The sequence below is a fragment of the Alligator sinensis genome, unplaced genomic scaffold, assembly GCF_000455745.1.
Source record: "Alligator sinensis unplaced genomic scaffold, ASM45574v1 scaffold54_1, whole genome shotgun sequence".
Taxonomy (NCBI): Eukaryota; Metazoa; Chordata; order Crocodylia; family Alligatoridae; genus Alligator; species Alligator sinensis.
The window spans coordinates 2,980,578-2,993,784 of NW_005841962.1; the positions used below are offsets into that span (position 1 = coordinate 2,980,578).

At 39.9% G+C, this 13,207-nt stretch overlaps 1 protein-coding gene across 1 annotated transcript in view; it reads right to left on the reverse strand.

The window, feature by feature from the left end:
* KIF15 (kinesin family member 15) overlaps window positions 1-13,207 on the reverse strand; it is a 57,233-nt gene that overhangs the window by 4,785 nt on the left and 39,241 nt on the right. The window contains exons 26-33 of the mRNA XM_014518522.2: window positions 12,400-12,504; window positions 11,281-11,403; window positions 9,278-9,424; window positions 6,938-7,045; window positions 6,015-6,179; window positions 5,525-5,634; window positions 1,118-1,190; window positions 526-563 (exon numbers count right to left, since the gene is read on the reverse strand). Coding sequence (XP_014374008.1) covers window positions 526-563; window positions 1,118-1,190; window positions 5,525-5,634; window positions 6,015-6,179; window positions 6,938-7,045; window positions 9,278-9,424; window positions 11,281-11,403; window positions 12,400-12,504 — 869 coding nt within the window. The remainder of the gene's footprint in view (window positions 1-525; window positions 564-1,117; window positions 1,191-5,524; window positions 5,635-6,014; window positions 6,180-6,937; window positions 7,046-9,277; window positions 9,425-11,280; window positions 11,404-12,399; window positions 12,505-13,207) is intronic.

Consider the following 13,207-nt stretch of genomic DNA (forward strand, 5'->3'; position numbering starts at 1 on the left):
GCGCTCGTCGGGGGGTGGGGGGGGTGGGGGGGGGGGGGGGGGGCCATGGTAAGACCCATGCTTCAAAATGTGGTTCTCATTTAGAACTCTGTTCTACTCCCAAGGCCCATCATTTCAGTTCTGAAAACACAGAAGCAGCCAGTATTCTCAAATGCCAAGAGTTGGAGATAATGCTTTATAGTGTTCAGAAACATAAATGAACAGTCCCAGTAAAATCAGCAGAGCTGTTCACATGCATTTTAAGCATTTTTAAAGGGATTGGCAATCTGTACCATAACAAGTTGGTTTTGAAAGTCTTATAAAAACAACAGAAAGCACAGATGTACACTTCAGAACACATTACCTAGGTTTTAGTTTTGTAGCTAATGTAGGAACTGCTACCACCTACTGATGGAAAATAAGAACCGAATGTTTGTACTTTAAAAGGCAAAGCTAATCTTCAGCTTTGGGGTTTTTTTTTTTCAGATACATTACTTAAGGGTTCTATGATTCAAATTTCTAGGTATCAAACAGCATTTAACTTACTCAGATCTCATTTTCAGTATTTCTTCCATTGCTTTATTCTACAAAAATTCAAATTAGGAAGGGTTATAGCTACAGAATTCAGACATTATAAAAGCATGTAAATAGCTCAGTTTATACACTGAAAGACATTACATAATCAGCAAAAAATACCCACAACAATTTGTCCCTTGGGCTACTTGCATATAGCCAGTACTGCTGTAAGACCATGCTGTAATAATGTCTAGGAAATTCATAACTTGAGGAACTGAACTTATTCAGCATTTGCCATAAACAGTATCCATTACAACTTAAAAGCTACCTTCTTTTTGCATACTTCAGAAAAAGGAAACAGCAAAATCTCCACAAGTCCCAGTGGAATGAAGCAAGGCTACTGGGTCTTATTTTCCTCACTCTTCTTTAACTATATATATTAATGTTATTTTTAATTTCAATGGGTTTAAACTACAGTAGAAGCAATAAAGTAAAATTAGGCACCGTCCCCTCCACTAGCATCAGAAATTTTGCAATGATATGAAACAGAACAAAACATGAGGAGCAGGACTTCAAAGCATAAAACAAGCAACTGAACATCATATGAAAAAAAAAAGAATACCTTTGCTAGTCTTTCTTCAACAATTTCCTTCTCTGTCTCTTTTAGATGCTCCTCACTCTGATGTTTGTGATCCCTGTAGAAATATATAAAAAAAAATCATCCTTGTTATGCACAAAAGAAACTACTGATAAAACAAGAGCTGCCTCAGAATAAACTAGTGGTTGACTTCGTGCTTGTTCAAAATTTGGTTATCATGCATCAAAAAAATCTAGCTCTGCAAGGAGTCTGAAGTTTCCTATACTAAAGATTTTTTTTACTTAAAGCAAACACACACAAAAGATATTTAAAGAGAAGTGAGCACTTTTATTTAAAGTATCTTTTTACTAGCAAATATTGATCCGTGTATTATACAACTGAGGTTTTAGCAAATTATTATTAACTGACAATCTTGATCCTGTATTGGGTTAGAAAACTTCCTCCCCTCTTTGAACTTAGCTCTTTCATAGTTAGGAGGATAAGAGGGTTTTTTTATTCAGAAGGTTTAAATACTTTTCATTTTGTTAACATTAACTAGACTCAAAACACACAAGCATAAGTAAAGAGGTGCCCTAGAAGAAGGCATGCCTTTTTTGCTTTAAGTCCAGCAATAAGATGTAAGTTTTGTTTTGTTTTTTTTTTTTTATAATAATTTTCTGAGAATAATAGGTAGAACGGATTGAATTGCCTAGTCATATCGCTCAACACTTACACTTGTTGTTAGTTGCTTAAATCTTTGGCAAATTAAAAAAAAAAAAAAGCAGCCCAAATTAATATATCAGGTATTTGGTTCAGGGTCACCCCCCCCCTTTAAATTTCAGCCAAAATAGTTTAGCCATTTCTGTGAACGAAACTAGGAAAAATACATTTCTAATGCTAATTTCTGGTGAATGTTGCTTTGGCGAGCACCACTGGCTCTTAGCTTTGGAGAAAGGATTTGAGCATGTTCAAATCCAGGTTTTCCAACGGAAAACAGACTTAGTCTGCAATAACTGTTCCAGATAGCAGACAGCAAGGAGTCCATCTCTCCTGTGCTCTGAATGACCCCCTCTTATTACCCAGTACTTGGGCAGAATTAAGGAGGAAGCAGTACGATTCAAATTGAGCAAAAACAAGATGGACCTGGAGTGGTGCAGAACGATTCTGAGGAAGTACACCAAGAGAAGGAGCCTGGAGGTCAGAAACTGGGGGAAGGAGGTTGACGAGAATGCCAGACTCAGACAGGTTGGCCATGGAAGAGAATCAGGATGGAAAGGGACCAATTGAAAAAGGGGGCTGGGTAGGGCAAGGAGACTGGAAACCACTACAAATAGAAGGAAGGGATGCTCACTGACAAGAAGCTAGAGTGTATGGAGATACAAGGGCACTAATGTGGGCAGAGACTGGGAAAAGCTGCTGGGGAAAAACATTAGGATTAGATCATAAGCCCCAGGAGGCAGGACTAGAAATTTGGTGGGTATGAAGAAGTTATCAGGAAGGGATAATGGGGAGGGAAGACTGGAGAGAGACTGGAGAACTGGAAGGGAAATAGGAATGACTCGGCAAGAAAACTGGGAGCAGAAATGGGCGGAGATTTGACTAGGGCTCATTGGGGTTGGCTAGAGACAGATATAACAGGGACAAAGCAGAGCAAGTTGGAAGGAAAGCAGCAGAAAAGTCTTGTGCCACCCTTTTCCACAGCCCTGTAGGGAACACAGATCTTGAAGTGTCATCATTCTGAAGCCAGCATCTTATCCCCCTCTTGTGTTGGTCCACTAGAGGATAAGAACCTCCTCCTGCTATTGGTTACATCATTGGTTCAAGTGGAAGAAAGGCTGTGATAATAAAAAAATCTATTTTTTCAAATTTACTTTTAATAAATCCTCATACATTACACCAAAGCCTTGTGTTAGAAATGTGTTAAGGTTGTAAAGTTAAGCACTTCAAAGTTAAGAAATGCCAAAATAAAGATTGCCTGTGGCATCTTAATTCACATGCCCGTATCAGACTTCCATACACTGTTTTCTCCAGGACCCATTTTACTCGAGCACATGGTAGAGAGACCAAGCAATTTTGTTTCTGCCTCACTGCTCAATGTGGAGACCTCTGCCTTTTTTTATTACACACTATTCAAAGCCTGCTCTGAAGACAAAATCATACATTTCCTTAGAGGATATTCTGTACAGCTTGTTCCTCTAGGGCTCAAGTGCTTAACTCAAGATGAATTTATTCTTCATGACAACCTGTGGAACATAGGCACAGAGAACCTGAGTGTCCAGTGCACCTGAACTTTCAGAGCATGCAGTGTTAGAGAACTGTGCAGGCAGGGAGCACAGTGAAAAGCAGAGCAGCAGATCTGGCAGGTAGCACATGGCAGAGAACAGAAAGCAGAGTAGCAGATCATGCAGGGAAAGGAGATCAGAGATCCAGAGATTTCTCTTCTATACTGGCAAAAACATTTTGATCTTTGGAGTCTTTTCAAGTTCTTTGCAACAGAACTGCTCTGCTTTATTATTTCCCACAGGACTGAAAACTAAAGTAGTGGTATTTTCCAAGAGGGTCTTCGAGTCTAAAACGGTTAACTGCCAACACCAGTGTTACAACAGACATGAAATGAGCATATGCATGACTTTGTAACCTAAATGTTTTTTACCCAGGCATTTTGTGTAAAGTAGTATTGAAAACTGTCTCTACAATTTTCAATCCATCTTCAGTAAAACTATTGCTAATTTTAGAATTCAGGAAATCCTAAGCATTCTAATTTTCAATGCTTTCTAATGGAAGAGCAGATCCAAGTCCTATCTTTTATTAGGTTGCCAAGGTGGTAGCTTTGTGTGTGATTTATGCTTTAACGTATTTTTTTTTCCTAAATGATTTACTCCGCTTAATTAAAAAACGTAGCGACAGAAGATTATATTACAGTGAATTATCCCCATATTCTATATTTTGTGAAGCCTTTTAGATAGTTCAAAAGTGTTAGAAAGACATATGAACAACTCTAATTGTGAAAAATTTCTGTTCAATACCGAAGATACAGCCTGGTTATTCAGAATGAAGATCATGTCTAACCCACCTAAGGATGTACTGCAGTTTGAAGTCTTTCATCATTCATTTTTCCATTTTCATTGAAAGTCAGCTTTAGAAAGCAGAGAAACAAATCTGGAAAACTGACCTCAATTCAAGTCTACGATAAAATTTCCATTTACTTTTAGTATGACAGTCACCCCGGCAATTCACATTCCATTTACTTTCCTTATTTTTGCCATGTTAAAGACTCCAGATGTAGTTAAAATGTGTTATTTACGTGTTTTGTTAATAGCTTAATTATTGTACTTTAATAAATTGTAATTCAAAGACAACAACATTCCCTGACCTTTAAAAGATTTCCACAAAAATTGGTGTCCAGTTATCTCAGTTTATTGCTCTTTCAGCCATAGTTGGGAATTAAATCATTATATCTGTTAACCTCTTGTTTATATAAAGTGGCAGCGATATAAAGAAAATTGACTGTATTGGAAATCGGCCTGATGTGGCCAATAATTTGGCTGATAAATGCCTGTGCGCGTGCACAGCTGCAGCACAGCATGAAACACAGCACAGTAGGTTGGACAGCTGCGTCCAGTTGGCAAATCTGCTGTGGTGGAAGGGGAGGGGGGAGGGAAGCAAGGGGGGGGCAGGGAGGAATAGATCAATGCCCCTCACGGTAAGGGAGGAAGCAGGGCTGGGGCAGGCGTGGGATGAAGTCGTGGCTCATCCAGGGGGCATGGAGAGGGAGAGGCGGCTCCCACTGTTGCATGCACCCTGGGAGGGCATGGGTGGGGTAAGGCATGTGCCCCTAGACCTGCATGGGTAGGATGAGCTGTTGCTGTGGGCTGGGGCTGCGCCAGGATCTTCCTGGTGAGTGGGGGAGGGGGTTGGGCCGGAGCTGTGCTTGGGGACGGCACCGACGGTGCTGGGAAGGGGGCTACAGCGAAATCTGGGGTGGCTGCAGCCCCCCCTGTAGCCTCCCTCCCTCCCAGTGCCACTGCCCGCCCCAAGTGCAGCCTGGACCATCCCCTGCTAGGAAGACCCTGGTCTAGCCCTGGCCACAGCCTGCTCCACCCTGTGCAGATGCAGGGGCACATGCGCCTCCCCCACCCCCTCTGCCTCATCCTCCTGGGGTGCACGCAGCAGGAGGAGCCACCCTCTCCTGCATGAGCCATGGCCCCATCCCATCACCTGCCCCATTCCCTCCCTCACCGGGGCAGGACATTGATCTACCCACCCCCACCCAATGCTTCTTCCCTCCCCTTCCACCACAACAGACTTACCAGCTGGATGCAGCTGCGTCAGAAATCGGATAGGTATTGGCTGATATGCCTCCTTAAAAATCAGCTATCAGTATCAGCCCCCAAAATCTCTATTGGCGTATCCCTAATATAAACTGAATTCTGAGGTTAGAGAATATTTTACCTGTTTTTCCATTGTCTCTGAGCCTCTTCAATCTGACCCTGTAGGTTCCGGTTTTCTTCCATTAACGACAGCATTTCCAGGCGCGTGTTTTCCAATTCACATAACTGCTCCTAAACCAATGTTACAAACATCTTTTTTGAAAAATGAAGTACAACTAACACTTTCAATAAAGAACAGAAGGAACACTGAAAGCATTCAATTAAAGTCATTTTCTATCAAGGCCCCCCCCATGAATCTGCCATTCAATGTTTGAACAAAATTTGCTTTGGAGAAAGCCACTATCATTCTTGGATAAAAGCAGGGGGTGCAGCAGTGATACAAAATTCCCCTGATAGTTCTGCTTTTTTTACTTTGGTCTCAGGCTACGCAAGAAGATTAAGAACTACCTTTCTGCATTAACTTAAAGTTCTAAAGACACAGCCTACTAAGATGAACTAAAAATATGAAATTAGTGGATTTACAAACTGCCCCTGATTTTAATTTATGTTACCTTCAGCCTTAGGATTTCATCATTTTTATCTGTTCTTTCTTCATTCAATTTAGATACAAGATGCTCCAGAGTAACTGCAGAAGCTCTCCTGTCTGCTATTTCCTGCTCCTGAGTTTCCAAAAGTTTTGCCAGATTTAGATTAAAATTAGGAGGAGTTCTTGGACACTGGAAATAAAAAGTTTTATTTAAATTTCTGAAAAAAGTTATACATGTTATACATTTTACCCCCACCCCCCATGTTATACATTTTATTTTTTAATACTAGGTCAGTGGGGGACAAAAACAACAACAAAAAGAAGCAGCACTACTTACCTTTCAAATAAGAGAAACAATTTCACAGATAAATCTATTTATGGTCTGAAGCCCCTCTCCTTCTCCTGCAATGTGCATGTGTATTGTATGCTACGTATGTACACTACATATATATAGGCAGCTCTTGGATTTACGACACAATTGGTTCCTTAAAACCAAGTCTTAAGTCGAAATGCTGTAACTCAGAACTGATTTTTCCATAGGAATGATGTTATAAATGGGGGATCAGTTCCTAAACCAAGGCCCAATACCTTATTTCTCGCATGTGGTGGCTGCCGCCGCCATCCACCAACTTGCTCTGCCATGTGCTCCTTTTACATGGCTGGTTGCACATCCGGCTCTGTGGGCTGCTGCCAGGTGGTGTGCAGATTGGCTGGGTGCGAGGACAGTCAGCAGCCCACATGTGTGACTGCTGCCGCCACCCACCGCCCTGCATGCTAACCCTGTGTCTGGCCGAGCATCGGAAAGTCGAAACACGGTGTCAATTTATAAACATCGTAAGAGCTGTTCGTTGCAACTCAAATGTCATAAAATTGAGGACTGCCTGTATACATATATAAAAGCTTCAGTGAAGCATGGTCGAGCAGATCATTGTCTCCCAAATACTGTACCTGTGCTACTGCTGTAGACAGAGAGGAGTCCACAAAACTGTCCATTTGTTTTATTTTTAGGTCATATTCATTCTTCCTCTTTTCCAATTCCTCCACCTTTTGGTCAAGCTATTATAAAAACCCAATCAATTAGAATTCAAAAGTCGTAAAAATATGTCACAAAAGCTGAAAAAGGCAGAAACTAGGCATAAATTCTAATATTTTGGATAAAAAAATGCAAGTATGGCAATCTTAGATGGTATTTGGAATATTTAATATTTTACACTTCACAACTTTAATATCAGCTGTTCTTCCATATTTACCTACAATTGTATCGCCGTTGTTAATCAAATAGCAATTCCTTCCACCAAACTATTTAAAGAGATTCACATGATAGTGTACTGTGTTAGCACCTAACCTGCTTAATTTTTTGCTGACATTCAGCCTCACTTACTTTTCTCAAGGTTTGATTGCAGGTTTTTAAACGTTTGCCTAAATGATCTTTCTGATATGAGTATACCAATACATCTTCAGTTGGCAAATCCCACAGGTGGCAACATTGTTAACACTTACAAAAGAATACTTTTACTAGTATAGGTTATTCTCTTCCAGCATACTGATCCAAGCAATACTTGCAGAAGGACTTTTGTAAATATACCTATACGTACATTAGGATTTTTATCACCAGACATATTTGGTAGGACAGTGAGTTATGCAAATAAAACTTAAGTATAGACAAAACTTAAGAAATATTTATTTGTGTTTAAAATATTAGAACACCTTCAAATTGCCCTCTCCCATTATCAAACTTTAGGTGAAAACAAAGAAACATCCCTTTTGCACTGCTCATAACTCAGGTTCTCTTGTCTTTACTTGTATTCTTGGGTAAAAAAAAAACAAAAACACAACACAATATGAAACAAAACCACAAAAACAACAATGAAAAAGGTCTCTTACTCAGCCTTCAAATTTAGCATCTGTGAAAGCTCAGGACCCCCATTTCTCAATGCTATACATCTTAACTCAGGGTTGGGCAAAATACGGCCCACAGGCTGAATCCAGCCCATGGGGCCCATAAAAAAAAAAATTTAGAAAATTAATATTTATCTGCCTCTGGCTCGTGTCAAATAGGACAGGAATCAGGGGCAGTAGGACACAGGGGAAGCCATGGCAGGCTCCTGCAACAGCAGGGCCCGCCCGGCCCCCTACCCCCAGCCAGAAGCCCCTACCTACCAGGGGCTTTTGGCCTGGGATTGTGGGGCTGTTTGTGGCTGCACTGGCATGGGAAATTCAGGTAAGAAATGTGTGTCTGTGTGGTGGGGGGGGGAGGGGGGGCAAAGAAGGACTGCAGGGCTGAACGAACTGGTGTGCAGCGCGCGGGAAAGCATCCCCCCCCCACAATCGATGACCAGTGCTTCCTGCTGCAGCCACTCTCAGCCTGCGCGGGGCTGTCCTGCCTCTCCGATATGTCACTGCTGCCTTGTGGAACAGTGGTGGCAACAGAGAGCAGGCACAGCCAGCTTCACACGGGCTCCAAGTGGCTGCAGCACAGGGCATGGGGGGTGGGGTGGGAAGGGAAGGGCACTTTTCCCATGCGCTGAGCACCAGTTTATTCCCTGCCGCTGCTGCTAGCTTGGGCCCCCCCACCAGCTCTGGGCTCACCCGTTGGAGCTGAGTGGCAGCAGCAGTTGAGCAGAAACTGCTGCTCAGTGCAGAGGAAATCTGCCCCACCCCCCACAGCTTGCCACTGCTGGGCAGCATTTGCTGCAGCTGCCCCCCTGGAGCCTGCACCGTGCTAGCTTGCGATGCAGCTGCTTCACCGCTGTCTCTGTGCTGCCCAGTGCAGCAACAGTAGCTATGTAGCCAATATTTTTTTTTAATTAAATTAAAATATTTTATTATGGGTGTTTGATTTTTAGTATGCAATATGTCCCCCACCCCCCCGCCAAGATGACAAACCCTCTTCCCCAGAGGAATACTTCCGGGGGAAAGGGAGGGACTTCCGGTGGCAAAGATCTGAGGTTAGGGGCAGGACTTCCAGTTCCGAGATGGTGACCAGGGGCACAGCACCTGTCAAGGGGCAGGGCTACTCATGCAGCCCTAGACAGCTTGCCAAAACGTGGTAAGCGGCCCTCCGCCCAAAATTAATGCCCACTCCTAGCTTAACTAGCATTTGCTTCAAATCCTTTACATTATTACTCTCCTAGTTCAGCAAGAAATATTTTGTTCTTAATCTAACAGAATGATTAAAAATGTTTGAATGTGTGTCGCTAGGAAGTAATCTAAGATTTAAGCCCCTTTCCATCCAGTTGTTATAAAAGTAAACAAATGATTCTACAAGAAGAGCATCCTATGTTTTACCTGTTCTCTATATTCTTGGATTACAGCATCTTTCTTTTCCAAATCTTCTTGTGCACTCTGAAGCAATGCAACATGATGTTTAGAAGCTTCTGTTAACTTGTTTAGTTGCTCAGTGGTATGGTTCAGGTCTTCAAGTAGGAGATCTCTCTGTTTCATTTAAATGCACAAGCAAAAAGCAGGAACACTGAAATTAACAGGTATTACTCCAAAGTAGAGTACTTCAAATTATCTTTATCAGTTAAAGTTCCCTCTTTCATAATGCCTTTTAATTCAGCATTTCAGTTAAAAAAAGATTCTTTGGCAGCTCTCACTATGCAAAAGGTACCTTAGTTTCAGAACAAAGGGTTTTACAAATTTTTGAAGGTATACTAGGATATTTTAGTTACAGTTAAGGTATTTGTGAATGAAAGCATTGTATTATGGCAGATAAGGTTCTTTGGGTAGATGTGATATCTTGTGTTAGACCACATAAATAGTTGGAAAAAAACGTTCTTTGCAAGCTTTCGGGGACAAATGTCCTTCTTCAACCATAGGAGAAGTCTGGATACAACTTACAAAGACTAATTTTTCCAACTATTTATGTGGTCTAACACAAGATATCACATCTACCCGAAGAACCTTGTCTGCCTATGTCCTTAGACCAACACGGCTACAACCAACAATTCTAAGGCATTTTATTATGGTATTTTCAAGGTGGGGTATAATTTATATTGAAACAATCATGTGACCAGGGTTACTTAACACAAATACTGTATCTGTCTTAATCAGAGTTAGTGATTTATCGTGTAATTTTAAAATTGTACTTTATATTGCCTTGCATACAGATACTCTCAGTAACATCTATGGGTAATGGCAGTTCGGTTAGCCTGGGAGGGGGAAGAGAACCTCGTGCAAATGAGTAAGACCTATGCTTAGTTTTGAAAGAACCTTTCTATTCCTATTTAGCTGGATCATAGTAGCTATGGACAAACAGAAAAGCCTAGGGACTCCATTAGGAGCTAGGTAAATACTACCGAGGAAGTATGATGAGAGTAAATGCAAGTATGAAGAAAATAAAAGTTAAAATATTTTACACTGAAAGTGAAGATGACTGGCAAAAAATGAATTCAGCAGGTAATTCAGTTCTGGCTTCCATCCTTCAAACACATGGAAATAGAGATTCAAAATTACTTAAGGTCTAAATTGACATTTGTGGTTTTGATAGATTCTCAGCTGAGAGGAGATTTTTTTTCAGAACTGGAGTTCAGAAGGATGAACAAGCTGTTCTAGTACATAGAGGAGTATGTATCAAAATTGAAATGCTTTTATCCTATAGATAAAGGGCAAGTTCTGCAAAATAAAAGGGATGGCAGGGAGTGAGAGGGGATAAATGGAGTAAAAAAATTAAAATAAAAAAAGATGCAGGATTAAACAGATTAATTCTGTGCATCTTAAATGTGACACCAGCAGGTGGAGCTTTTGGCTAAAATTATAGGTAAAGGAAAAAGTTACTTAACTTAGCAGCACTAGAAAATGCTAACATGCACTATTCTTTTACTGCTACGTAAATTATTCTTTATGCATCTGATCCAACTCCCATTAAATGCAATTTAATGGATCACCACCGACTAATGCTAGGTGTCTATAATCTGTCTTTTGTATACAGATGTCCCTCGCTTTATGCTGTACATACGTTCCTGGAAAATGACAACTCAAATTTGCATAAAGGGAGCCCACGTTACAAGTAACAAATAGGGATACATTCCAAGACCTTGACATTACTGACCCCTCAGTACACTGGCTTCCACTACATTGATTGCATGAGTGAATTTACCTCGTATATAATGAATTCTTGATATAAAGGGTCATCACATAAGAGTGAATTTGCATATACAGAACCTGCATAAAGCGAGGGAAACCTGTACCTATTGTTTGCCCAAGTGATGTCAAACAAAAAACAAACCGAACCAAATTTATCTATAGAAGACATAAATTGCAAGGTAGTACTAATGCTACATTCATACCTCAATATCATCAGCTGCCTGTTTTCTTTCCAAGTCTTCTCTCAGTCTCTCAATTTGCCTTTCCTGTTCCTCTATGATTACTTTGCTTTCCTCTTTTGCAATCAAAACATCATTATACTTGAACTAAAAAAAGCAAAATTAATCTTTAGGATTATGATAGTGCAAACAAGATTATCAATGAAAATGGATAACAATGGAAATGATGCATCTTGGAGATTTGAAATGACAATGAGAAATTTCATGTTGAGAGGTCCACTTAAGAGTATGATTTTATAATGTTATTACTTGATAAATTCCATAAAAAATAGTTTTGCATGAAAGATTTAATAATCTCACTAGGGTTTCGCTAATTCAACACAGATATACTTCTTAATTTGTGTTGAATTAATTTATTAATGAAAGCAACAGATGTAATATATGCTATATATACACACAATAAATAGATCACGGTGTATATTGTGAAATTTTGCATGCATTTCTTTCTTAGCACTTTTTGGGTTTACATATAAAACACTTTGTGCATGGTTGTATCTGTTTGCAACAGTAAAAGAAAGTATAAACAAAGACTGAGATACTTATTACAAAAAGATACACCAAAACAAAAGATAAAACCTCACAGTTCCATCCAGAGTCCAAACGTTAATAACAAATCACCTTCTCTTGTGAGGTTATGCAGATAAATAACTTATTTATTTAAATACTCTTATTGTTTTCATGTACATAAGTGCTGCAGTACTACAGTCTGAGCTGTATGTCATAACTATATTTATATTCACTCTCTCTTAAAAAAAGGAATTTGGTGGCTTCAGACTCACTTAGCCATTTCTCCAGTAACTAATTTCCCACAGAAATTTAAACATGACTGTCAGCGGAGTGAAGCTCACAAAAAGCAAATATACTCCTTGATAGAATCCTCTCTCTTTACTAACCCTGTGGAAAGCATTCAGTTTCCAAGAAAGCCATAAGCATGAACTGTTCAGAAGCATTTAACATGTTAAAAAAAGTTTCCTTCTACTAACACTACAGCAAATGACACTGATCTATAGCAAAATGTAACCATTTTATTCCATTTTTGCAACACCATGCATTATACCACATGTCCTCAATGACAGAACATACATTTATGTCCTCCAGCTCTCTTGTCAGTCCCTCTATGGACTCTGTCTTATGACTGATCAGTGTCCTCAGCTCCTGGATTTGGCTCATCAAGTCAGTTACAACCTCCTGCAAGAGCAGAAAAAATGGACTTCATTGTTTGCCTATATATATATATATATAAAACCATGATTTCACTTTCAGTATGGAAAATAATATTTCAAATTGAGTTTTGAAATTATACTCTCAGTGTGCATGAGGGAACAATAACATTTTTGTAATTAACAAGTCCCTTTTCCCTTTATCTTAAGCAGTCAGAGAATAGGATACTTTTTCAATGTCCCAGAATGAAAGAGACTATAATACAATACAAACTAGTTGGTCCTAGCTCAAATTCTCTTCTGCTGGAATGTTAGGATTACTATTACTTGTAGGAGCACAGAAATTTAAATAGGGCACATCATCTTCAGGTTACCATTACTGCATTCCAGATTTTTGGGACATGGTCCTCCAACCGGACATACCACAAATTAACTTTCAAATCTTGAAAACAAAGCATCTTGCAAGGCAGCATCTTGAAAAATGAGATCCCATGCAATTTGTTAAATACATTTTATACCTAGCAATACAAAAGGATGCAGGATTGATTTTACTGACAAGGTAAGAATAGCTACAATCAGGTGCCTATTATGCTGTGTTTATTTTTTCATTATTCAAGTCCATAACAAATGAAACTGACCAGAAGCTCCTGTTAGTGAGTGACAAGCCCATCCCCTTCACCTATCTGCTAGCTGTTTTGTCTAGTGGCCAAGCTCAATCTTTTCTTCTTTCC